General features: G+C 59.0%; 1 protein-coding gene across 1 annotated transcript; it reads right to left on the bottom strand.

Annotated features, from left to right (window-relative positions):
- Positions 1 to 413: 413 nt before the first annotated feature.
- Positions 414 to 19,430, bottom strand: LOC105101462 (cytochrome P450 26B1). Its single transcript, XM_031467259.2, has 6 exons — positions 19,194 to 19,430; positions 15,452 to 15,676; positions 6,367 to 6,642; positions 5,940 to 6,095; positions 4,218 to 4,502; positions 414 to 3,838 (listed from the first exon to the last, which is right to left on the bottom strand). Exons 1-6 carry the CDS (start codon positions 19,395 to 19,397, stop codon positions 3,446 to 3,448), a joined length of 1,539 nt encoding a protein of 512 aa, XP_031323119.2. The 5' UTR covers positions 19,398 to 19,430; the 3' UTR covers positions 414 to 3,445.
- Between the last annotated feature and the right edge of the window lie 6,206 nt (positions 19,431 to 25,636).

The raw sequence follows: 25,636 nt of genomic DNA, 5'->3' as shown, positions 1-25,636 counted from the left end.
GTGGCTGTGGACACCAGTGTCCTCACTCATGGTAACAAGATGGACTCTGAGATCAGGCCCTCAGCACCCTGGGTTTCCGTGTCCAGGACCCAGACACCTGGCCCGGCCAGGCCCAGCCACACTCGGCCTGGAGCTGGCTCCAGCTGCCCTGGCCCTTAGCAGGCCTCTGGGGACAGTGGCCATCCAGTTACATCTTCCCCTCCCCAGGGAACCTGCTCCTCGCAGGGCAGGCCATGGACTTCTCTGAGCCTTCGCACAAGGAATGGTGGGTTGGCCTCTCCGGACAAATGTTTTGGGAAAGAATGTCCCGCCTCACAGGTGGGACAGGGTGTCAGTCTCTCAGGGGAACATGGGTGGCCAGGAGGACCCTTTCAGGGAGCTGAGAAGGCAGAGACCAGAAAACCAAACAAGGGTGAGTCCCCACGGTTTATTATGGAAGCCTATAAAAGAGCCATATTGAGTATTTCCAAAATCACAAAATGCACAACATTCATTTTTTAATATGCAACATGGAATATTATATACAGATTAAAACCACATGACAGCAAAAACACTCACACGGCACCAGTTTCATATCAAAACAAAACACACAAGTGCTTTTTCAATATTAAAACAACTGTGATAAAAACATATTAATATTTGAACCATGTTTACAATAGAGAAAAAATTCATATTTTACTAAATAACAAATATTTAACAGCAAAAACTTTATACTAAATATCTATTTTGAATTATAACAAAAATAGTACTTATAATAGTTTATAAAGACAGACACAAAATTATAACATTTATGAAAAAAAAAAAAGTTTTGTGTATAAAATAACATTATAGCGATCTGGGCAGGGTCACGATGGTGCCCAGAACACATATGCCAGCGCCCAACATCGAAAGTGCTTCAATCTGCAAGCCCGTGGCAGAAAGAGTTGTGTGGGGTTTTGTCTCTTTAACGTCAAGTTACAATAGTTAGGAATGCTAAGTGAGAAAACACTGCTCATCTAATGCTACCTCTAGAGAACCTATACACAGACGCAGACACGGATGGACCTACAGAGACGGGTGAATTTCGACACTGGAACCCTCCTGTCAGCCATTCAAGAGCTTTCTTCTGTTCTCTTCTTATTGCCTTTGAGACCCAGCGGGGCAAACGCTCCCTCTTTCCCTCCGTCACGGGGATGCCCTCAGCCTTGCCTTCTCGGCCCCTCCCAGGCTGGTCACCCAAAGCGAAGGCCACTGAGCCCCCCCTCCCCCAGTGGCCCTCCAGCCTCCCCGCCCCTCAGCCGGGCCAGGCCCGGTGGGCTTCCTGTCTGAAGCTGCAAGCACTTACTCTCAGATATTCAGTCAACAATTGTCTGGGGCTGGGTCAGCTGAGAGGGGCACGGCCCTCCAGACACGGGGCTTTCTGTAGGTAACAAATTCTGCTGCACCATACAGCTATCTTGCAAACTTTGATGAGTCTTTACACACTTTTTGCCTGTTTTTCAGAATGTGGCAAGACAGAGATACTACTAACTTTTTTTTAATGTCAACTTTTGCTGATAATATCTGTGCTGCACTGGTGTTTTTAACAGTGAAAAGGTAGGAATGAGTGAAAAGCTTGTGCATGGGGTTACAGAGCAGTCCGTGGGGCACGAGCCATTCCTGCGGAGCCCACCACCAGGCAGGTGGAAATGGGGCAGGAGGGGGATGTGCCACCTGCCCGCTGAACCCCGTCTGGGGGCCACGGAGCTGCTCGCAGTGCTCACTGCTACGGAGGAGGGGTAATTAGGGGGATCGGTGTCCTGCGTTCCTCTTCTGTGTGTTTTTGAATTTCTCATAAAGACAAATCATCGCTTTTTCATAACATCAAAAGCCAAGAGAGAAACACGAAAAGCAAAGAAAAATCTGAAAACAGACAAAATTACTCCGAGACTCACCAAAGGCCCCAGAACATCCCTGGGAGGCATGTCTTGTTCCCAACACTCAAAAGGCCAGTGGCAGGAGCTACTCCTCTCTCATCCCCTGACCGGCCAGTTCTCACAAATCACATACCCTCCTCGTCAGCTCTCCCTGCAGCGCCCCCCACAGCTGCCTCAGGCCCTAGGCAGAGCCCGGGCCAGCTGTGGGGAAGGGCTGCTTCTGCACACACCTCCCCTTGCCTTCTTCCAGTCCCCACCCCCCTGAGCTGGGCTAAGCAGACAGTGGCACAGAGGTGGGAAGGGACTTCAGGGACACCTTTCCAAGGACAAAGGGCAACGGGCAAAGTGAGAGGGTTGAGTGGGGGATGACGGAGGCCTGGCTCCCCATCAGAAGAAAGAACCCGTATCCTTCCCCATACTCACTAGCCAGAGTGGGGGGCACCGGGGTGAAGAGTGACCAAGTGGGAGACGGTGGCAGCCTCCAAACCCCGCTGTGATCAAGGTCTCGGACGGAGCCGGGAGGGAGGCAGGGGGCTGCTTCCCCATCTCCAGCAGGGGACAGAGGCAGAGGCGCTGGACTTCACCCCGGGAGTGAGGGTCTGCGGTTGAACCCACAGAAGGTCTGGCAACTAGGGTGCTGCTCGACGCTAGGCCTGGGGGGCTGTGTAGCTTGCAGAAGTCCTGCCGGGGACAGCTGGGATGGAGGCCAGGGGACAGAGGACATGCTAGTTCCAGTCCCAGGTGATATCAGTGAATAAATAGGGACAGTGTTGGGGGGCAGCCCATGAGCCGAGGGCCTTGGGAGTGTGTGTAACAGGGAGCAGGGTGGGCTCCAGGCCACCTGGCGGGAAGGTGGGGATGTCAGTGCGCATGCCCAGGGCCACCAGAGAGGATGCTGGGAGGACAGGGCATGGGGCTCCTTTGCCCCAAGGTCAGAAGAGAGAAAAAGTAGCAGCAATAGGTAATTTCAAATGTCCAAAATGGCAAGGGGCAGGGCCTCCAGGCTGGTGACAGCCCAGCCTGCCAAGGGTGACTGTCATTCTATTACCCAAGATGCTGTTCCCGCGGGTGCCAGTGGCCACACCCAGAGGGGCACTCGGCCTTTCTAAGCCCAGGCAGAGGGGAGGGGGCGCTGAAGAGAGGGCCAAAGGGAGCACCTCTTTTCCTTCCTCCCCCATGTCAACCACCTGACCTCAAACTAAAAGAGTCCAAAAGAAGAGGGAGGGGAGAGATCAGGGCAGAACATCACAAGCAAAGGCTGCAGCACAGCCCACCGACATTTAACACTGTGCCGGGCATGCAGGGCCAGAGCCACGCCCTTTCCCAGGAGCCAAGCTGGTGGGAACTGGAGAGACTGGAGAGAAGCAGGGCTGGGGAAGGGCCCCGCCCTGCAAGGACGGGGCCCTTTCGACTTGGGGTGGGGCTTGCTGGGGAGAGGGGCAGGGGAGGGCAAGGTCTGGGGGGCCCTCCCTCTTCCCCGGGCTCCAGCCCCCGCCTACACACAGGTTTCTACCCTCCCATCACCACCCACCCCTCTAGGGCCTGGCGCCTTAGACCGTGGCGCTCAGCATGGCCTCCGTCTCTGGCAGGATCTTGTTCTGGTTGGAGTCCAGGCCAAAGAACTTGACGCTGAGGCCGTCCACAGGGTGCAGGACAGGGACCAAGGTGATGCGGGGGAAGGTCCGGGTGGCCAGCTCGAAGCGGCTGGTGCTGGCCAGCTCCACGGCCAGCACCTTCAGGAAGAGCTTGGCCAGGTGTTTGCCCAGGCAGGTCCGGACACCGCCGCCGAAAGGGAGGTAATGGAAGCGGCCGTCCTTGTCCTCGCTCCGTGCCTGACCGAAGCGGTCGGGGTCGAAGACGTTCACATCCTTGAACACGGGCGCCGTGTCATGCGTGTCCCGGATGCTGTACATGACACTCCAGCCTTTGGGGATCTGGAAACCCTGGAGGCAAGGTGGGGGCAGGGGTGGGATGAGATGGTGAGAACCAGAGGAGGTCTGAGGGGACCCAGGACTTTCTGCCTGCCTGCCCCCACCCAGCTGTTCCTGGCGGCACCGCACTGGGGGCCTGGGGCCTGGCCAGCCTCCTCTTTTGTTGTATTGATTAGTCCATCTTTATAGCTGTCCCCAAGCAGCTTCACAGGACATCCAGGTGGGCTGCATCTGACCCAGCATTTGGGGAAGGGTCTCTCCCATCGGTCCGGAAGCTCCCTGAGAGCCCGCACTGTCTCCCCGGCAGGCTGAGGCACCTACCCCGCGGGGAGCCATCAGCCAGCCTCCCACCCCCGCGGCAGGGCCCCCGCCCCACGGCGCCCAGCCTCACGTCGAGCTCGAAGGTCTGCAGCACGGTGCGGTAGCCGCCGGAAACGGGCGTGAACAGGCGCATGACCTCCTTGATGACGCAGTCCAGGTAGTGCAGCCCGCTGAGCGTGTCGAGGCGCAGCGTGCCCTCGCAGGGGCAGCCGCCTCTGTGCAGGATGCCCTGGGCCCGCAGCTCCTCCCGCAGCTTCTCCAGCACGGCCGGGTGCTTCAGCAGCTGCATGATGAGCGAGGTGCTGGCGCTGGCGGTGGTGGCGTAGGCGGCGAAGATGAGCTCCAGGGTCCCATCCTGCAGCCACGGGGGAGAAGCACCGCTCGCCACCTGGACCTGGGCTCAGCCGTGCGGCCCCAGCCTGGGGGCAGCCCCTCTCTGCCAGGGTCCCCCGTGCCCCAGGGGTCATCTAGCTGGGCCCTGCCTGCTTCCTCTGAGCATCACGTTGCTGGGGCATTTGGGCCATGATGGCCACAGGTTACAGGGCTAGTCCCCTGGCCGGGCAGAGGCACCAGCCTAAAAGTCCCCTGAGGTAGGGCTGCTTCCCACTCACTGCTGGACTCCAGGGCCAGCGCCAGTGGCCCTGATCAGAGCAGTGAGCTCACAGGAGGAAAAGAACAAATCCCAAGGAGCAGGCACTGCCAGGTGAGTGGGGCTGAGGTGCAGGGTCTAAACCTGGGCCTCCTGACAGGCGCCCCAGCCCCTTCCTCTATCTCCAGGTGGTCCGGATTGCTGAGCCGCTGGGGAAGCAGCCTGGGGTCACACCCTCGAGGCCCTGGGATGGGAATGTAGTGAGAAGGCCGAGGGGAGGTGGCCCCCAGAAGACTCAGAGCCCTTCCAGGGCTCCCTGGGGAGCAATGATGCCCCATGGAAAGGCCTCAACAAGTCATCTCATTCTAAACCCTGCACTTTACTAGCGTGGACGCTCAGCCCAGAGAGGGGAGTGAAGGAACCTGGGTCCCTCGCTTGCCATGGCACCACCTAAGAGTCACAAAACTTCCTGTGAAATGGGAAAGTCATTAGGTCTCCTTCCTGGCTCACCAGGAAAAAAGCTGGAGCCAGACTACAGGGGAAGCAGAGACAACAGGGACGGAGCAGTCTGCGGTCCGTGGCCACCAGCACCTGGCCAGCATGAGGGTGGCAGAGTCTAGGCGAGGATGAACGGATGCCGCCTCCCCTCACGTGGAGTACCCACCCTGGGAAAGGGCAGGCAGGAAGCCCTTCTCGGAGCCCAGTGTGGACAGTCTCGGTGCCCACAGCCCAGCTAGGCTTGGCCAGCGCCAGGTGGGCAGGGAGAGTGTCAAATGCCATCAACTTGTAAAGGCTGGTGGGAACCAGAGGAGACCTAAATTTGGTCCAAATCTCTCTGCTCTTCCACAAGAGCTGAGGCTGCCCTCCAGAAAGTGGCTTCCCCTCTGGGCCTGCGTTTCCCTAGGTGACCTCCCAGGGCTACTGGGACCATGCCATACTGGGAAATGCACTGGAACAGTGAATATGGGGGAGTGGCTGCCAGGGTGTCAACAAAGCCGCTAATGCTGAGTCTATTCAGGGTTTCTAAGAGCCAATTTTCAGCATCTTTTCCAAAATGGTAGATGGGACTATGGGTGGGGAAAGCATGGGGCTCAGCTGCTGTGGGGACCCACCACCAGGACTGGGTGCACAGCAAGCCGTGGGGAGAGAAGGGTGGCCCTACCCATGTGGACTCTCCCACCCGGGGGAGGGCAGGTGCCTCACCTTCAGCTCCTGCATGGTCATCTCCTTCCCATGCTCCTTGCTGCTCTCAATAAGGATGTCCAGTGCGTCCGAGTAGTCCTTGCCCTGCGTGCACTGCAGCTTCTCCCGAATCGCCTTTTCCAGGCCCTTCTGTAGGATCTGCCGTGCCTGAATGCCCTGAGAGGAGAAAGGCCGTCCGGTCACCCAAGGGAAGGGCAGGGTCACAGAGAGCCTCCTCCCAAGGCCGGGCAGGGCCAGGGATGGGGGTACTCCTCTGAGAACTTCCCATCTAATCTGCAGAGACCCCGGGTGAAGGCTCCACCCCACCCTCCAGCTGACACCTCCCCTCTCTCTGCCCCCGTGACCAGTCAGCTGCCCCCTCCCTCAGGAAGGGCAGGAAGGGCTCACGGATACCCAGCTCGCCTCCTCCGAGGCTCTGTGTGCTCACCCGCCGGTAGCCGCTAAAGGGCAAGTCAACAGGCAGGGAGAAGACGTTCTCCACAAACTGCTGGTAGACCTCGAAGAGGTGCCCGAGGTCCTCCTCGGGGATGCTGAAGCCCAGCAGCACACGGATGGCCATGCGGAAGGTGAGCTTCTGTGCCTCCTGGTACACATTGATGGCCTCGGGGTGGCTGCTCCAAGCGCGCAGCGTGTCCTGGATCACCAGCTGGATCTTGGGCAGGTAGCTCTCCAGGGCCTCGTGGCTGAAGATCTTGGAGAAGACCTGGGGGGTCCAGAGGGGCGAGCTGGTCAGATGGGCTGGGGCGTGCTCACAAGGCCTGACCGAAGCACAGCTCCCATGACTGCAATCAGGGGAAACTCCAGGTCCTTACTCTGATCGAGCTCAACTCCATCCATCTGCAGCCACAGCCCCTCTGCTGGCTCCTCTACTCTGAACACCCACCCTCTACTGCCCATGGCTTGGAGGGGAGGCAGGGGAAGGACAGGATTAAAACACAGTTTATGAAGTTAAGACTTTCCACATCACTCACAGGGTGACCTGAGCTGTCATCTCCTTTTCTAAGCCCCAGAAAAAAATGTGATCCAAACAATGGCAGAGCCTGGAGACTAGACAGTCCAGCTGCCAACAGGTCTGCAGGCGATGGACCAGCCATGGGGGCAACACAAGAGGTGGCTGGGCGGGGCTGGAGAGGAGGCCTCCATTGCGGGGGGGGGGCATTCCTGAATGCCCAGGACACGGGGCAGAAGTGGCCCCAAAAAATAGAACACAGGTGAGTAGACTGGACAAGGAAGAGGGGGAAAACAGTAGGTGGCTCTTTTACTCCACTGATGGGAGAACAAGAAAGCCTAAGGCTAGACTGCACGCAGGACTTCCTGAGACCCAAAACTGCTCTCACTCCCTGGGAAATAACAAGGTGGAGATCCTAGGGAGTCTGTTAACAGCTATGCCATGAAAGTGTCTTCAGTGTGGCCGGGTCTGGAGACAGGGGGATGGGGAGAAGGCTTTCCACTCCAGAAGATCAGAAACCCAGATAGAAGCCCTTTTAATTCCTGTATCTTCCCAGTCCATTTTAAGTAGTCAATGAGTCCTGTCTCCACCTTCCCTGCTTTCTGTCCTCCTGAATCTTGAGCAAGGAATTCCTCAGTCCTCCTGCCCCTTCTTCACCCAGATGCCCCTATGCATGGCTTCAGGCTGCTGCCCACCGTGGACAGGAGAAGGTAAGATGTTAGGTTATTTACTGATGGCCTGTGGGTCTCACTGGTAACCAACAGCCTCTAACCTCAGTCTCCAGAGTCCAGAGCAGAAGGGGGTGCCCCCACCAGCACCAAGGGAAAGGTCATCGGGGAAGGCAGAGAGGGGAGGGGCAGCACAGAGGGAGGAGGCAAATATTCCTCTAGCCACACCGCCCCCCAGCCCCACGCAAACCACACACACGCGCCTGCCCTCCCCTCCTGCCCCCAAACACAACCACCGCACAAACTGTAAATGTGAGAATTTCCCCTGCAGTCAGCTCAAGGAGGAAAAGGTAACATTTTCCTGGCCCCAGCCCTGCATGGCTAATGGGAGGGCTGGTTTGTAGAAATAACAGTGCTGGCCCTTCAGTGGCCCAGCCAGGCATTCACAATAGCACTTTGATTCCGAAATTCCCGGTGGGCAGGAGGAGGGAGGGAGGGAAGGAGGCCGGTGAAGGGCAGAGAAGCCAGCACTGTTTGGGGCTGCTCCTGCTACGAAAGGACAGCTGGAATGTGGAAGGATGAGGGGAGGTGGCCGGGGCAGCCCAGGTCTGGGCAGGTCACTCACACCTTGCTCAGTTGTGGGGGCCCTGGGAATTTCCTGGGGTGGGAACTCAGCTGCCACCTCCCTTCAGGGTGCTCTCTGCCCCAGCTCCCCCACCCTAGTGTCCTTAGGATTCCAGGTTCAGCTCTTGGTCCAAGAGTTTTATGGATGGGAGTGGGGCCCAACATTGGCTCACTAGGGGCCCTTACAAAACAGCAAAGAGCCCACAGGATGAGCAGAGAGGGATCTGTGGGAGCCAAGCAGGCTCAAGAGGGAGGCAGGACCATAACTCTGTGACTGCCAGGCCTCGGTGGGGAGGCTGGAGGAGGAGCAGGCAGGCACAGGGGCCAGAGCCAGCCAGCCCGGGCCAGAGCCAGCCAGCCCAGGCCAGAATTGCACTGCCATGAAGGGGAGAAGGCAGGGGCAGCACACGGAGACCTGGGCCCAAAGGTGGGCAGGTGGAGGGGGAATCGAGCAGAGGCCAGGCCCACCAAGACCAGCCAAAGTCAAAGCAGCTAGGCTCTAAGATGCAGTTGGGGCTGGGGAAAGGCAGGCTGGGCACCCAGAGACCTGACTTTTAAGTCCAGATCACCCACCAACTTACTGTGTGAGTGTGATCACGGCCAAGTCACCACCCACCCCAGCCTCAGTTTCCTCGCCTGTAAATTGGTGAGGTGGAACCAGGTGACCTCTGTGAGTCCTTTCAATGTGCAGATCATATAAACACCAATATCCATGTGTCCCGAGGTACTGTCCCCTCAGAGAAGCCCAGAATCTGGCATTGCAAGAATCATCCAGTAAGTGCCTGCCAGGCCCCCACTCACACATCCCGTATGGGCTACAGAAGCTCAGGAGGGGCCATCCCAGGGTAACCGAAGGAGGCGCTCAGAGGGTCCCCACTGTACCTGGAGGAGTGGGCCAGGCAGGACCCAGGGATAAATAAGCCCTGCCCTGCCCCAAAGGTTACATTGCCTGCGCCCTCTAGCGATGGCTGGCTGAATCGCTCCTCCTCAAACCCTGGGGGCCAAGGAGGGCAGGGAGGACTCAAGGGGACCTAGGACTGAGCAGAGAGACTCCAAGGGCAGGGTGTCCATGCCTTATCTCTAGATGGGAAGGGGCCCTGAGCAAGGCAAGGAGCTGGAATGACCCCAGGAAGCCCACTGACACCCCGCACCTGCAGGCCACCTGGGGTGGGGCTTCTGAAAGAATTGTAGCCATGACCAGAGCTCTTACCTTGACCATCCCGGAGTCTAACTGAATGTTCTGCAGTCCCTTTCCACCTGGCTGTCCCACGATTCTCCTCTGAGCCGCACCCCTCCCCCAGCCCCGAGGTGGAGGAATTACTCAGAGAAGCCAAGCAAAGGCAGAGACTGCAGGCACACTGGGCCGAAGGGGCTTTGCTCAGAGGTCACCAAGTCCAGGCCCCTGCCTCCGGCCTAGCTGTTCCACAGGCATCGGGGCCTCCCAGGCGCCGGGAAAACTCCAGGGCCTCCTCCCTGGGACCGTGCCCAGGGTGAACAGCGCAGGCACTTCCCAAAGCCAGGGCAGCCCAGAAACCACCACCCACCACAAAGGCCAGGAGGAGGCGGAGGTGCGGGCCAGGGCAGAGGGAGGCCTGGGCACGTGGGGGCGGGCAGGGTCAGGACTCGGGCACAGGGGAAGGCGCCGGGCTCAGTGTGAAGAGGGGAAGGGTTCCTGGCGGGCCCCGGAGCCCATGCCCTGACCGCAGTCGTACAAGAGCCAGGGCTGCTTTGTTTCCCTCTGGGGCTTCCCTGGGAATTCCCACAAGTAAGCCAAGAATGCTGGACAAAGGTCACCGGGAGCCGGCCGGGCCTGGGGAAAGCCCTGCAGAGGGAGCAGCAGGTATGGACATCCCAGCCGGGCTGGTGCCAGGGAAAGCAGGGCAGAGGCGCACGGGAGACCCGGGAGCTTCAGGCACGGACGCGGGGCAGGATGCGCCCTCACTCTGAAGGATGTGCTCGGAAACCCTCCCCTCACCTCTACTGCTTTTCCCAACAGTGCAATTGGTTCAAGAGCCTGCATCCCGGCTTCTCCCTCTCCCTGGAATAAAAGCTGATTCTGCAACCAGGGTCTGGGGGAACCACCAGGGGGCTTGTCAAGGCTCAAATTCCCCATTGTGGTCTTTGCTAATGCCTCCCCAACACCCCTATGGCTCCCTCCCCGCTTCCGCCTCTCACCCAGTGCCCTGGGAGGGGCGTCGCTCACTGGACCCCCACAGCCCTGCGTGCTGACCCCTCAGCCAGGTAACCTCCCCTTCTCCACTGGCCTGGCGGCTATGGATGGAGGGAGAGAGGATGGGCAGCTTCAGAAGCAGGAAGAACCGAGAGGGAACCCACTCCCCGGGCCAGTGACTCAGACTGGGAGGAATGGAAGCGGCTGCCCAGGAGGGTGGGGGCCTGGGCAGGCCACCCCGCCAAGCCACCGGAGCCACGGCCTGCGGAGTGGAAAGAATAACAGAGGGCGGGCAGCCGCCGCGGCAGCTGTCCGCACAGCACAGGGGTGACGCCAAGGTGTGTACTTTATACTCAAGTAAGGGGGAGGCCGAGAGAGGACGTCATCTTCCCAGCTGCCTGGCGTTTCCATGGCCCTCGGCTTCACCCTGGCTGCCTCCCGAGCCAGGCCCTGCTCAGCCCCTCTGATTGGGAGGGGCTGGCCCAGACCCCCCAGCCTGGGCATGCCCCTTCTGGGTTCCCAGCATCTGTGGGAACGCAGTAGCCGTCCCCCATTTGACTCCAGTTCCAATGGTCTCAACACAACAATGGCACATGGTAGGGGAGGGGAGGGCAGCACTGAGCACATACCTGCTGGACCACAGAACCTAAGAAGGTCCACCCAGACCCTCTTCCCCTTCTCCAGCCGTAGGTAAAGCCCTTTGGAAAGCTGAGGCCCAAAGCAGGAAGGGCCCTTCCAAGGTCACATCCAGGGCATGACTGGCCACACTCACTAGGGTCCCTAAACACCCTGCGTCTGCCACTCCAAACCCCACTGGGCCACCCTCTACCAATCGTGGGGGCTCTGAGTTTATCTAAGAGCCCTGGAGGAGACCCACCTCTATGGCCCAAGTTTATTCCAAGGGTAAAGCCAGCTACTCTGGTTTGCTCTCAAAATTTGTCAGCCCCTGGAGATACACCTCTAACCTCTGCCCTTTGGCCTGGGGAACCTGGAACAAATACAACATGGCACAGGGGGCTCAGGGCCAGACGGGACTCCAGCCAAGCCTCCCCACCTCCGACCAAGGCCACAACTGTCTCCCCAGGCTGGGAGAGTGCGCAAACATGTTTCAGCATCACAGCCTTGGACCCCGCCCCACCCTGGGAGGACACAGAAGTCGGGGGAGAGGGAGGGGCAGCCCCGGCCTGGCACAAGGGCAGGCAGAGCGAGGAGCCCACCCCCAGGCGCTGGGCAGCAGTCGTGGGCACCCTCCCCCGCCGACCTTCAGAGAGATCCGCTCCTACCACCCGCCCCCTCAGCAGTTTCTGGTGTTACAGTAACTTTTGGGTGAAGGATCTCTGTTGGCCGAACAAAGGCTCTGTCTGTGCCTATGCTGGGGGGCAGGGCAGAGCTCCCAGTAGCAGGGCTGCCCGGCTGTGCCACCTACCACCTCCCCATCTGATGCAGGTGGGACCTTCTGCCCTGAGCTGAACCTGGCAGATGTGACATTCAAGCCAGGTGCTGTGCATTCGTCCAAAGGCCAGTCTGAGCTGGCCTTCCCCAGGAACCGGCAACCACTGGCCCTCTTGGCTGTGCCCTCCTGCTGAGGCACCTCCTGGCCTCTCCATCCTGACACAAACCCCAGGATACACAGGATTTGAGAGGAGTGCAGTAACCCTGAGCCTGAGCTCCACCTCCACTCAGGATGGGGCCCAAAGGCCAGGTCAGTGAGGGACAGTGGGTGGGCAGGCAGGGCTTCTTAATCTCTACCTCTAAAACCCAGGGAGCTGCTCCCCAACTCCAGCCATGAGCACAGAGGTCCCTAAAGCCAGGGGTCAGGGCAGGAGGAACAAGACCACCACTCCTGGAGTCTCTCCAGCCCAGGGCTCCAAGGCTAAGTGCATCCCTGTGATGCACTCCAAGTTCCCTGCCAGCGTCTCAGGGCCACTGTCTAAAAAGCCCTGAAGATGCCCGCCCTTTGGTGCAAAGAGGCCCGGCCCTATCGCCAAAGGGAAAGAGGAAATGTCTGATCCTGGTCTGGGCGGCTGGGCCCTGGGTGCTTCCAGAACTACCCATGGCAACACCCCTCCTTCTCTGTGCCTCTTCCTTATCAGACTCCATGCACCCTCCTAGGGCAAAACCCAGGCTCTCTGCACACAAAGAGGGATACGGTTCCTCCCCCTCAGAGACATCCCAGGCCCCAGGTAGGGGGTGGGTAACAACGGAGGAGGGACAGAGTCTGAGGTCATGGTTATAGGGACACAGGTCTGGCTTCCAGATAGGATTCTGTTAGACTGAGCAAGATATTCTGGACTTTCTCCCTGGCAACCCTACCCTTCTTGGTCCTAGACCACCAGGGCAGCCTTGGACAAACACCTGGAGTGCAGCAATGGCTGTGAGGAGCCCCTTCCCAGCACATCTGGTCAGACCTCCCAGAGAAGGGGTGGGGTAGCAGCCCCAATGGAAATAGTGACGCTCTGAGCTCCCCGCCAGCAGGGCCCCAGCACACCTGGGCCCCAATTCCTGCAAATACATTCTAACCGGGCTGGGGCCTGGCCCAACAGCTGGCTCTCCAGCCAAGTCCCTGCTCCCATGCTTGCACCGTGGGCTAAATAAGGCCTGGGGGCTGGGGGAGGAGGGGAGTGGCACACAGCAGCCCCACCCTGGCCAGATTGAGTCCACTGGGCATTGGATCCACAGACTGGCCATTTTCTCCAGGACCAATATGTGTGCTTCTGCGTATACGCTTCTCATCCCTCCAGCTGGATTCCACTTCTTGAGGGCAAGGACCAAGTTTCCCTGCTTCTATGTTTCAAATACAAACCTATGTTTGAGACACAAGACCTGCTATTTAATCCTGTAAACTTAAGTTTATGGAACATCAGTTAGAGATTTGGGGTAAGGACCTTTCCATCTGCCCATTTAACACAGGAGCCCCATACGTGCCACACAACAAGCATGTGACTAGTACACACAGGATGGCCCTCCTTCAGGTTCCCAAGCCACTGTCAGGAAGAGCTGGTCTCTGGCTGCACCACACCCTCCCCCAGGAGCCAGAGGGCAAGGGTGCCCCAGAGAGGGGGACCATATATGCCTCATTCAGGGTTTTCCTTTCTGGCCCTACCAGGATCCCACCCCCTCATCCAGTCCCTACCTCCCCTTTTCTTCGTGGCATATTCCTCCAGCAGCATTCATCGGTGCCCCTCCTTTCTCCTCCCCCTTGAACAATGTAAGCCAAAATCTTGGGGCTTTCCAGGGGGGCCCTCCCCACCTGGAGGCCCAAAGCCAAGTCAAGCAGAGTGTGCATGAAACTGCAGGGCAACAACCTCCCCCCAAAGCCCTCTGCACCCCCAGGGTCTCACACTCAGGTCCTGACCAAGCCTCCTGCCTCCCAGCACGCACTCCCCATCTCCACCCCCACCCTCAGCTTCTGCAGCCCCAGGTGGGCTCTGTTTGGTGACTTAGAAGCAACTCTTTCCAAGGATTCCTGTGTTGTAGGCCCTGCCCTGTCTTTTCTTCCCTTCCTAACAGTGGTTCAGTCCCTCAGCCTCTCTTAGCCTCAGGGTCCCCTTCTCAATCGCTTTCTTGTCAAAGCCTTCATAAAGATAAAATGAGGAAGCAGCCACGTTCTTTGGAGCTGGGGTTCTGAGTCTGGGGCTCTCTCCTAACTCTCTGAAAAAAAGCTTTCGGCAGAGTCACAAAGACTAAGAAAAAAAGAAGCGTCCAACATATTTGAAAAGTCCCGATTCCTGAGCCTAAAGCCCCCTCCCAGCCACTCCCAAGAACCCTCGTCATCTGCCCCCGGGCTCGGTTAGCTGCTTCCTGCTTTGGTGAAGCAGATGGGGAGACGACTTTAGAAGCCCCTTTCCCAGCCCTTGAAATTCACGCTTTGGCCCGGGGTCGGGTTGGGGGGGGAGCGGTGTACGCGCAGACCAGTCCCTTCTGATTTTCCTCCTTTTGTCTGCTACGGAGAAGTACTCTTCACAGGCAGTTCGTAAGACATCAAATACCATAGCATGAATTCCTCTGTTCACCAAGACCACTTCACACACAGGCTTCCGGCGGAGGGGGCTGCCCGCCGTCGCCCCCTCCCCTGTTCCCTCTCTGCTACTCTTCCCGGGGATCAGAGGCCGCCTCTCGCTTTCCTTTAGGTTTCAAACCTGGTGGGTCCACTGACCCAATGGAAAAAATAAAGGGAGGGGAGGTCGTCCAGGCCCCCCTCCCACCCTCTCCCCCGAATCGCGGCTGCTTTAAGCCAGCGGGCCGGCGCCCCGCCCGCCGGCGGCTCAGCTTTCGGGTTACTGCAGTTCAAATAGCACGTGCCGCCGGCGCTCAGAGCCGCGGCGGCGGCGCAGCCCTGGGAGGGGGCGGGGAGGCCTGCTCCGTGCGCGCTGGCTCGCTTCCTGCGCGCCTCTTCCAGGCGCTCGGGAAATCCACGGGATAAACACCCACTTTCTCTTCCTCTTTATGGGAGGGGGTAGGTGCGCTTTGATCCCCCGCCGCCCCTCGGCGGTTCTCCCACCCCTCCGCCCTTCCTTCCTCAGCCCAGACCATCGCGCGCGGTGGCCCAAATTTCACCTCAGCTCTCCCAGGCAGGGCCCAGCGATCGCTGCCCATAAGGTGTCCCCGGCTCCCCGCCCCTGCCCGTGTCGCCCTTAAATCAACCTGTGGCAGGAAGGCTAGGTGTGATTTGAGAATGATCCATCTCAAGTCCTCAGAATTCCAGGGAGTGAAAAGGGGAGCGCTGGCCACCATCCACCCTCTCTTTTTTCTAGTTTTGTGGAGCACGATGAGGACAGGCGTTGGACGCCCCTGTCGCCGCATGTTTAAGTTTTCCAAACCACCCCCCAAATAGCTATTCACTGGGCCTGGCAGTGTGCATGGCGTAGTGGGTCAGCAAGAGGGCGGGCCCGGAGGAGGCCTGTGCAGGACCTGGATCCCAAATCGCAGCCGTCTAGGCTGAAAGCCTCGGGATCCTCTCCAGCACGGTGTGCAAACAAGGACGCAGATTCAGGTGGGGACGTCCCTGGGGCTCTGAGAACTCCTTACCCCGGGGGGGGGGGGGTGTACGGGAAAAGAGGGTCAGAGCACGGTTCCGGGGCTCCTAGCCCAGAGCTCTTACCTTGCGCTTGTTGCGGTGGATATCACCGATGGAGTTGGCCACCGTGTTCGGGCCCAGCAGCATGCGTGTGCTACGTGGCCATTCCGTGCTCACGAGGTGATGCTCGCCCATGAGGATCTTGCGCACGTTCTCCGCGCCCGTCACGCGGATTAGCGGCCGCCCTAGCAAGTGCGTCTTGAACACGTTGCCATACTTCTCCCTCCGCGACGACTGGAAGCCAGAGCCCTGCGGGGGGGAACGCGAGAAACCTCTCTCAAGGCCCACATCTCCAGATGGGACGCCCTGGAGGCCCAGCCTCGAGGGCTCGCGGGGGAGGGGTGGAGGACCCCAACCGGGGCACCAGTCCTCTACCCCGCTACACACACACACACACACACACACACACACGTTTTATTTTTCATAGCATGCACAAGAACTGGGAAGTAGGGCCTAGAGGATAATAAATAATGCAAGGGGGCGAGAGGCCCAGGGCACCCCGCGGGAGACTGTTTTTTAGTAATGACTTGCGGGAGGGAAAAGGTATCCCGGACGGCGGGACTCGAAGCTAGAGCCTTCGCCTCCCCCATCCCCCGCCTCGCGCTCCGGAGACTCTCGGAATAAATATTTCCAGGCTCCCAGCCACGGGCTGGCGAGACCCCGCGGGGTGGCCGCAGGCCAAAGATTATTTATAGCGGTGAGCGGTCGGTGCCCGGAGGCAATCACTACAGATGGGGGTTGGGGTTTCCTCCGTTCGCGGGTGTGGGCCGCGAAGGGACCCGGCGGCCCTCCGAGGGCTCCAAAGGGCAGGGTCACGGGCCGAGAGCCGCGATTTTCCTAATGCAATTTGCCCTGGAAATAACTGAAAAGGGCTTTAGTCGCCGCCCTGAAGTTTGGAACGCGAGCGCGGAGAAAGGCGCTTCCCGCGGGGCGGGGCGAGGCGGGGCGGCCGCCCCAGGTAACCGGATCCCCGGCGGCGGCGGCGGCGGCGGCGGCGGCACAAGCCGAGCACGGCCAGGCCCCAGCCCGGGCCCGGCGCTCGGAGGAGCTGGATGTGCCGGCCCCGCGCGGGTACCGGAAACCGAGGGGACCTCCGAGGGGCGGGGGCAGGGGCGTCCCGCTCACCTTTGACGTCGACGCTCGCCACCCAACCCCACATTTTAACCCTTCTTGTGCCGGGCAGCACCCGGTGAGAAGGGGAGGGGCGCCACCTGTCAGGCTGTCCCGCCTGCCCGCCAGCAGACGTGACGATGCGGGCTCCAGACCTGTGGGGTCATGCACCCCCGAAGGGACAACTCGACTTCCTCTTTTCCCGGGTTGGTCCCCCTCCTCACTTTCCTTTCTTCCACCGAAAAGTATTCTCCATCGAGATGTGTACACACCCCAGCCCTGCGGAAAAGTGACTCTGCAGAACCTGGAGCCCTAATCACTTTTCCACATGCGCCTCCGGCCCGGGCGCGCAACAAGGAGCCAGCCCCGAGCGCCCGCGCCTCCAAAAGAGGGGGGCTGGGCCGCGGGGTACGCCGCCCCACTCCCAGGTTGGCGGGTGGGGTAGAACTCCCCCCACCCAGCCGCAGTTCTAGATGGCGTCTACCCCTTTAAGAGAAATCGAGGCGAGGGTTGAGGTGCGACAAAAGGAGGGTGAGGAACGGAGTTCCCTCCCTCAGTCTCTACCGTCTCTCTCACTCCGTCTGACTCTCCTTCTCTCCTCTCCTGCGTTTCCTCTGTTTTTCTTTTCTTTCGACACAAAAGTTGGGTTGTGAATTTTCCGAGGTCGCCGCCGCCTCTCTCCTGCCACCCCCCCACCTCTGATCTGCCTAACTATAATTAAAGTGCGTTTTTTGTGGCATTAATAAAGAGTTATTTGTCCGCCGTTTCCACAGTCTTCACAAAGAGGACTTTCATAGGGGCAGCCGCTCGGGCCGCGAGTCCAATTTATACAAAAATGTTGTATTTTTAGCCCTGGGCTCTGTTTAGATGGCGCACGGTGGAAACGGAGAGCCCTTGGAGGTCCCCCCGTAAAATCTGATAAATGACTCCGAAAAAATAAAGCTGGGATTCAGAGGGCTCCCATTAACCCCTTCAATGCTCCTCTACAGGCATCCCCCATTTCCCTCCCACCTCAGAGTCAAAGGCCCCGGGGGCGGATGGATCCAGAGGCTTAAGGCCTGCTTCCTCCTCCCCATCTTACCTGTCGGTTGGAGACTGAGCCTCAGGGGTCCTTGTGGGATTCGGAGAAAAGGTCAGGGGGACGTCGGGGGCGGGGGTGGAGATCAGGGAAGGTCGGGGGTGACAGACTGCGAATTCTGCAGATTGGCTCTAACAAGGCAGAGGCCGATACCCCTGTGAATTATTTTATTTCCTAAAGTCTCGGCCAAAAGCCTAGACCACCGCTGCAGTTAACCCTTTAAGTGTGGTGGCACGGAAGTAGCTCTAGGGATTTCTTTACGGAGTGACGGGGGTCCCATTGATTGAAGTGAACCCCACCTTGTTGCACGAACAGCCCCCAAATAAGATGGACTGATTCCAAGACTTGGGAAGACCACTGGGCAGAGGAACCTCGCATGCCCCTCTCGCCCCTGCTCTGCTGTCAATTGGCGCCAGGCGGGGGAGGGGGGCGGGGCGGGGCTGCACGGGGTGTCTGTGTCCGCGCGCGGATTGCACGCGTCTGTTAATTTCAAACCAAGCTTTCGCACTTCTAAACCTACGGATCTGTACGTTCACCTCCCGCCTCACCTCTCCCGTGCTGGGGCTGTCTGTTTCAGTACAGCCATCCTTCCGCTAACTCGCATCAGCACCCGCCCGACAAACACGCGAGCACACACGCACATAACACACCTCCCGCGGTTAACCCAGAGGACCCCCCTCCCCAAAGAAAAACCTGGAGTGTATCAAATTGCAAAAGCGATTGTCTAGCACTTGACGAGGTTAATTCCAGGTTAATCTCCCCATTACCTACCTGGGTCTGGTTCCCGACGCGCCTACCCCTATTATCACCAGCAGCGTGGGTTGTGCGGCGTCTAACAACAAACACGCGCTCTATGGATCACACCTCTCCCAAGTTACTCTCCCCTGCTAAACCGTCTCCACCCAGTAAGTAAATAGCCCCTTTTCTCCGAAAGCCGGGAAACCTCGGGTCTCAGTCTTATTTTCTTTGGGTTACCTCCTTCCTCCCCCACCACAAAACACACACACTTTCTCGGACCGTGGACCAGGGCAATTGTACCTGGCATAGCCGGTGATGAGGCGGGAACACAGCCCGGATCTTAAAGGGGCAATTCTGGCTGCCACTGGCCCTCTCCTTCTCTCCCTGACTCAGTGTTCGGATCCCAGTGACACCGTCAAAGCCCAAGAGGCGGACGACTACTGGGGCCTGGAGCGCGAAGGGGCGGCGAAAGCGACTCACAACTGGACGCCCCCTCCGGCTCGCGCTGCGCTGCACCCCCCGCACTCCCAGCCCGGACGCTTTATGCACCCCTGCTGAGTCTCTTGAGACTGGAAAAAGTCAGTCTCGGGAGCCCTCTCGGGTGCGAGTACCTCTCTTACCAGCCCCCTAAACGTGCGCACCCGCCGCCAGCGGGCTCTGAACCACACCGTAGGCGGGCAGGGGAAGCCCGGGCAGCTCAGGCTGAGAGGAGGGAAGGGGCGGGGCGGGGACCGATGCCTTCAGGCTCCCGGCGCCCCCTGGCCGGCCGGCGGCTCCAACTCGCCGGTGCTTGCGGCTAGCGGACCCTGGAGAGCAACGGAGCGAGGAGTGCGCCCTTACCTGTAGCAGCCAGTGGCCGGTCTCTCCGATGAGCGGGAAGCCCATGGAGCCTTTGGGGATGGGCAGCTTGCAGCTCTTGTCGCGAGTGGCAGCCCAGCGCAGCTGCCACAGCTGCTGCGACACGGCCAGCAGCAGCGTCACCGACACCAGGCACGCGGCGAGGGTGGCCAGCGCCGACACCAGCTCCAAGCCTTCAAAGAGCATGTTGGCGGCCGCTCGGGGGATTGGCTGTGCGGGCCGCGGCGGGGGAGGGGAGGGCCGGACGAGAAGGGACGGGAGCGGCGGGGGAGGGGAGGCTGCGGCCGGGGGTCCTGGCACCTCCAGCCGAAACAGAAAAGGAGGAAGGGGCGAGGGAAGGGAAGTGGAGGCTGCGAGGGGAGAGGAGAGAGGGGGGAAATCGCCCAAAAGAAGAGAGAGGAGACACGAGGCGACTCAGAGTGTAACTTTGTTTGTTTGTTTGTTTGTTCCCTTATAGAGGGCTTGGGGGCTGCTCGAGGGGTGGTGAGATGAAGCCGTGAATCAAGCTGGTGAATTAGCTCTCCCCGCAACCATCACATTCGGAAAACTTTGGAAAACTTTGTCCAGCGGGAGCCTCTCTCGTAAGCCCCTTCCCCTGCTCGAAAAAAAAAAAAAAAAAGAAGGGGGACAGAGAACTAGCGGAGAGAAAATACGATCGATTTGTCGAAAGTTTTCCCCTCAAATTCCTAGGTGGAAAAAAAAAGGAAAAAATTCTGAATCCCAAATTCCAACGAACCCCAGAAACTTTGGGTGCGAGGGGGAAGGCTCCCCGGCTGAGGCTAGAGGAGAGGTCGAGCCCAGAGTGCCTGGGCTGCCCCGGGCGGCGCGCCCGAGCCCCAGAGTCGCCGCTGCACCCCCGAGGCGGGCGCGGCGGGCGAGGCGGCGCGGCGGGCGCGGGTGCGGAGCCGGCGGACCGCGGCCGGGACGGGACGCAGCCGGCGACAGAGCCCCGGGCGGGCGCTGGGGCGGCGGCGGCGGCGGCGGGCGGGAGGGGTGAGGCGGGGTGGGGTTGGGGGAGGAGGTGAAAACCCGAGCTGGGCTATTGTATCAATTAAGAAAAAGCAGTCCGTCCTGGGACGCAGTCTCTCGGCTCTGGAGTTGCTGCTGGGGGAAGAAAAGGGGGAAAAAGAAAGGAAGGCAAAAGGAATGAAAGAGGAGGAAAAGCAGGAGGCAGGATTTCAGGGCTGATGGTTTTAAAAGCTTCTCTCAATCTGAATTTGAGCCCAAAGCCAGGCGATGCGTGTGTTTATATAGAGGCGGGAGGCTGCGCCGTGGGCGCTCCGCCAGCCCCCCCACCCCCACCCCCCACCCCCACCCACCCCCCCGCGCTCACAAAAGCCGGAGGCGTGGTGAGAGGCCGGCGGCCGGAGCGTGTGAGCGCCCGCCGGCCTCCCGCCCCGCCCCGGCCGCCCGCCGCCCGCCGCCCGCCCCGGACCCACTTGTAGCCGCCGCAGGATCAAACTCAGTTCACCTCTCGCCTCCTCTTCCTTCTTGCCGGCGTCTCGCTGAGCCCGGCACCTACGGACGGACGAGATGAGACACACACACACACACACACACACACACACACACACACACACACACACACACACCACACACACACACACACACACACACACACACACACACACACACACACACACACACACACGGTGCGCACTCGCACGGTGCCCGCTTGGCTGCTAGGCTACTTCCCTCCCTCTTTTCCTCCCTCCCAGGCCCCCTTCTCCTACCCCAGGCAGTCCCGTCTGGGCCGTCGCCCCAGCAGCTGAGGTCTCTGCCGGACTGCCCCTCGACTGAGGGCTCCAAAAGCCCCTGAACCTGTGCTTAGGGTCCCTAGCCCCTATCCCACGGAACCCCGCGATTCCTATCTGCCAGGAACCCTCAATCTTCTCATTTGCTACTCCCAATCCCTTCACCCTGGGGTCCCCCATCCCGGACCCGGACATCACCAAACTTCGGATGCCAAGGCCCCTCCCCCTCTCCATATGGCTTACCCTACAAGACCCCGATGTTCCCCTCTCCCCGTCTGCGTCCCGGGCCGCTAACGTTGCAGCCCTTCCTCTCGGACACCTTGAGACCCTCTAATTTTGTAGTCCCCCAGCCCTCTGCAGCGTCGGAGGGACCCCGATGCTGGTCCCGGTGAATGTCCCGCGCCGAGGACAAATGCGGCGGCCCCGGCACCCGGAGGCAGGAGGAGTCGGGTACAAGTGTTCATTGATAAATTAGTAAATAAACATGCCGGGTGAGCGCGGTCACCTTCTCCCAGCCCGCCTCTGAGGGCCCAGTGCGCGTGCCTGTGTGAGATGTGCGTGTGGCCCGGGGCCGCACCTGTGTGCGCGCGCGTGTGGGTCCCCCGGTCGGCCTGACATCTGTGGAGCTATGTAGTGTGTCTGCGGGTTTGTGTTCTCTCTGGAGCTGGATGTGTGTCTGTGCATCGTGCATCCGTCTGTCATCTGGCCTCTCCTCCTGCGTGTCTGTGATACATGGAGCTATGCTTGCCAACCCCGACAGCGTCTAGCTAGCGCCTGCCTCGCCCTCTCCCGCGCGCGTCTTGTTTCTCCAGCCCCCTTTCTCCCTCGTTCATTCTCGTACTCTCAGATCAGAAGACCTAACCTTCAGTTAGGATGTTATGTGTGTAAACGAAACTAGACTCCCCTTTTAACACCTCCCTGCACCCAATGAGAGTTCTATTTCAGAGTTCCCCAGAAGAGAATGCGTGTGAGTGTCTAAGGGGCGAGCATCTGTGCTGTGCCTCCCTGTGTGAGCGCTTCCGAGGTTCATGGGGCAGGCGGAGATTTAAAAGCTTGTCTGTTGCTTCCTAGCGCTGGGGCATCTCGACTCTCACTCTCTGCCCTGGAACCCCACCTGGTGGACAGTCGTAGCACTACAGATTCAGGGGGAAGCAATTCCTGCTCCCCTTGCCCTCGGGCTCCTTTCACGGTGGAAGATGAACCCCAAGGGCCTGCATGTAGACTCTTAAGTGGCTCCGCTTCTGCCTCAGCGCCTTCAGACCTCCATCCCTGGCGGCTTGGGGCCCAGACACTCATAAAGTCCCTGTCAGGACCACTGTGACCCCAGAAATAGAGAGCAGAGGCACACCCTCACAGCAGGGAAGTTTCCACAGGACAGTCAACTCTAGACTGGGTACCCAGGAGCCCTGATACCAAAGCCACACCGTTCCTACCTGGCGGTGAGGCTGGGCGAGAATGGGGCTGGGGAAGATTATTGACGCCCTGCTGTTTTGAAGAGCCTTCAGAGTCTAGCCTGATCTCCAGACACAGCACTCCCCAGAGGTGGCCAAATGCACAAAGTGACCTTGGGGAACCACCTGTGGAGGTATCAACCTCTGAAAGGATGGACACAGCCTTGTAGAGATGCAAATAGATGCACAGGCCAATACTGAGCACCCTTGTGTGCACCCACACACGCGTGCGTGCAAACACACACACACACACACACACACACACACACACAAGGCGCAGGCACGTATACTTAGGCGATCATTGTCAACAAATTCACGCAACACACCCGCCTCCAACCTCAAGAGACCACGGGAGGTGTCTGCTCTGCCGGGATCACAGCAAAAGTCTCCAGGAACTTATTGTCTTCCCCTCCCCCAACTTCACTGATGGCTTTGGGCACTTCCATCCTCTCCTCCTGTTCAGGTGGGAGTTGGGAGGGGGCGTGGGGGAGTCATTCTGAGTCTTTATTGCCCAGCCAACCGAGTGGGGTCCTGGGGAATGTCTATGGGGACAGCGTGGCTTCGCAGCAATAGTCGCTGGGTTTCCTAATTGGAACCATCTCTCTGCTCAAACCCCAAAGAGTACTTAGGAAAAAAAAGAAGAAAAGCCGTGGTATTATGATTTCCTAAGACTTGCAGAGCTGGGAGGGAGAGTAGGAATACGGGGGACAGGGGAGAATCAGCAGCCCTCTTGACCAGTAAGATGCCATCAGAGGACATTCTTCCACCCACTTCAGATGGACTCAGAGCCCTGGCCTCACACTGAGCCTTGATCCAGACTGTGGTCTGACCCATAAACTTGGCCTAAAACAGACCCCCGAGCCTAATCCTAGATTGACCCTTAATCCTGGTCATAGAGTGTCTAGACCCCAAACTGAACCCCAGTCTTCTGAAGCATGACCCAGCCCTACCTTTGGTGAAAGGAGTATGGTTGGCACCTTGTGCACTGCCTCCAAGATGGGTCACAGCTCAACCCATGAGGCTCTGGGAGACAGACTGGACCGTAGGACAGAATATTCCCTGCCCATCTCCCCAGCCCTTTTCCACGGAGCCCAGGGCACACCCCAGGGCTTCAGCTACTGCCTGGAGTGCTCTGAGCTTCGGCCCCCCTGTTTCCCCCGCTGTAGCCTGATAGGCACCTTGAAATCAGTGAGAGCAGACTTGCGGGTCAGTCCCAGGAATGCCGCTTCAAGCGGAGTTCTGCCGGGGGGAACGTTGCCGTGCTTAGCAGAGGGGCTGGGAGAACACAGAGGGCAGGCCTCAGGCCCTTTTGGAAGATGTAGACAGTGGGCAAGGCACAGCCTTTGCACCCTCTTCCCGGGCTCAGAAAGCACCCATCCACAGGGGCAGATCTGCTCTTCAGGGATGCACAAAACTCCCCAGGAGTGTCCTGGGCCTTTCTATGCCCAAAGAAATAGACATTGCACTTTGCAAATGCCTGACATGTGTGCAGCCCGGTAGAGCCAGCAAATCTCTTCTGCAGCTACTATTTTACTTCATCTCCACACAGCCCTGTGAGATAACACTATTTTTAGATATTAGATTCACATCCAACTTTTTCTACTGATGAAAAATCCGAGGCCCAGAGCCCCCCTCCCCATCCCCATTGCATTGTCCTGGTCCCTCTCCTCCCAGACAAGCATGCAGCCCCCTGAGACATGAGAGCCTGTCCCACAGGGCAGCTGCCCCTTTGTTTCATGTCCGTGCTTCTGACCATTAAAGCTGGTGACAGAGGGAGGTGTCCATTTTACACTTAATTTTGCATAGTTTAGGCCCGGAATTTTTTTTAAAAAACTGATACTTCTTTTCATTCTTTTCCCTAAAAGTACCTCTACTTCCCCTGACCAGAGCCAAATGAAAAGAAGTGAAAGCCTGGGATAGAGGTGGGGTGGTCATTGTCGCAGTGAGACCAGGAGGCTGCGGGCAGGAGGCGGGGCCGGTGTGCAGGGGTCAGAGGAGCTTGCGGCAGATCTTCCTGGCCCCCATGTGGCCCCTGGTCAACTAGCCAGAGGGACAAAGCTCAGAACTTCACCTCAGGGGGCTCTCTCCGCTCTTAGCCCTGTCCTGCCTTGCTGGCACCCGGGAAGCCTCGGAAATCAGCTCCTTGCTCCCTGTCATCCTCCCCAGGGCCTCAGGCTGGTCCCCGTCTCCTTCTGCTGCTTCTCTGTACATGCAGGCCAGTGGCGGGGCCCCCTTGCCTGAAAACATTCAAGTCCAGCGGGGAAGCAGCATTCTATTTCCTTCTGCGGGGCTGTGGAGGAGAAGACCCACCCTGGGACCCCGGCTGCTGCTCAGACACACTCCGCTGCTGCTTCTCCGGAGCTGGAGCAGCACCCCTGTGGCCCTGGACCCCAGCTGCGGCCCCAGGTATTCATCCTCAGGCCTGTTTGCCTACCTGATCCCACTCTCCGCTCTCCCTCCGAGACGGGCACCACAAGGCGAGCAGTGCCCTTCTGGCGCCCAACCTTCAAGGACAGTTTAGAGGACACTCCCTGACTGCGCCTTGACTCTCCCGGGAGGGGCTGGAACCCCTGCTGTCCAAGCTGGTTGCAGGCTAGGGGCTTAACCCAGCTCAGCTTGGAAGTCCCCACAGGGCCCTGATGCTGCCTTTCTGGGGACCCCAGGGGCTGGGTGCCCCTCCTTCCCCCGCGTTGCAGCTTCAAGGGCTCCTTGGCTGTTGTTTAGAACATTTACTGACACCTTCAAACCCACCACCTGCCGGAGTCCCAGCCAGCCCACCCTCCTCTTCGGAGCTGCCATCCTGCTGTTTGGGATGCTTCTGAAGCAGATCTGGATTCTGGATGCTGGTTATTTATTTCTTAAAGGTTTCCTTCTTCTTTGTCCCTTAGTGTGACTTGCTCCCACCCCACCCCCAGTATCCTCTCGTCACTGGCTATTTCTATACATATATATTTTAAGTTTGGTTTTATAGATAACAGCCCCTATCTAAGTGTCTCTACCTAGCAGGGCCAGATGCAGACACAGCCTGGTGCCTCACTCCCAGCTTCTGAGACCCACAGCTCGCATGGAGCCCCTCACCCACCCCCTTGCAGCCCTGGGAAGGGGGCAGCCCTCAGGAAAGAACTTTGCAGCTTTCTCCTTCTCCCGAATGGGGAACAAGCCTCACTCCATAGCTCATCTCAGAAATCTCCGCTTCAGACACTTGCCCCAAAAGGAACAT

The sequence above is a fragment of the Camelus dromedarius genome, chromosome 15 (assembly GCF_036321535.1).
Source record: "Camelus dromedarius isolate mCamDro1 chromosome 15, mCamDro1.pat, whole genome shotgun sequence".
NCBI classification, from domain to species: Eukaryota; Metazoa; Chordata; class Mammalia; order Artiodactyla; family Camelidae; genus Camelus; species Camelus dromedarius.
Note: the sequence above shows the minus strand (reverse complement) of the source record. Positions and strands in the feature narration are given on the sequence as shown.

Excerpts from the sequence above, each read along its gene's own strand:
- LOC105101462 (XM_031467259.2), bottom strand. The coding sequence starts at position 19,397 with ATGCTCTTTGAAGGCTTGGAGCTGGTGTCGGCGCTGGCCACCCTCGCC. Across the intron at positions 6,643-15,451 it reads TCCACCGCAACAAGCGCAAG|GTCTTCTCCAAGATCTTCAG; the intron begins GTAAGAGCTCTG and ends TGGACCCCCCAG. Across the intron at positions 3,839-4,217 it reads TGCAGACCTTCGAGCTCGAC|GGTTTCCAGATCCCCAAAGG; the intron begins GTGAGGCTGGGC and ends CCTTGCCTCCAG.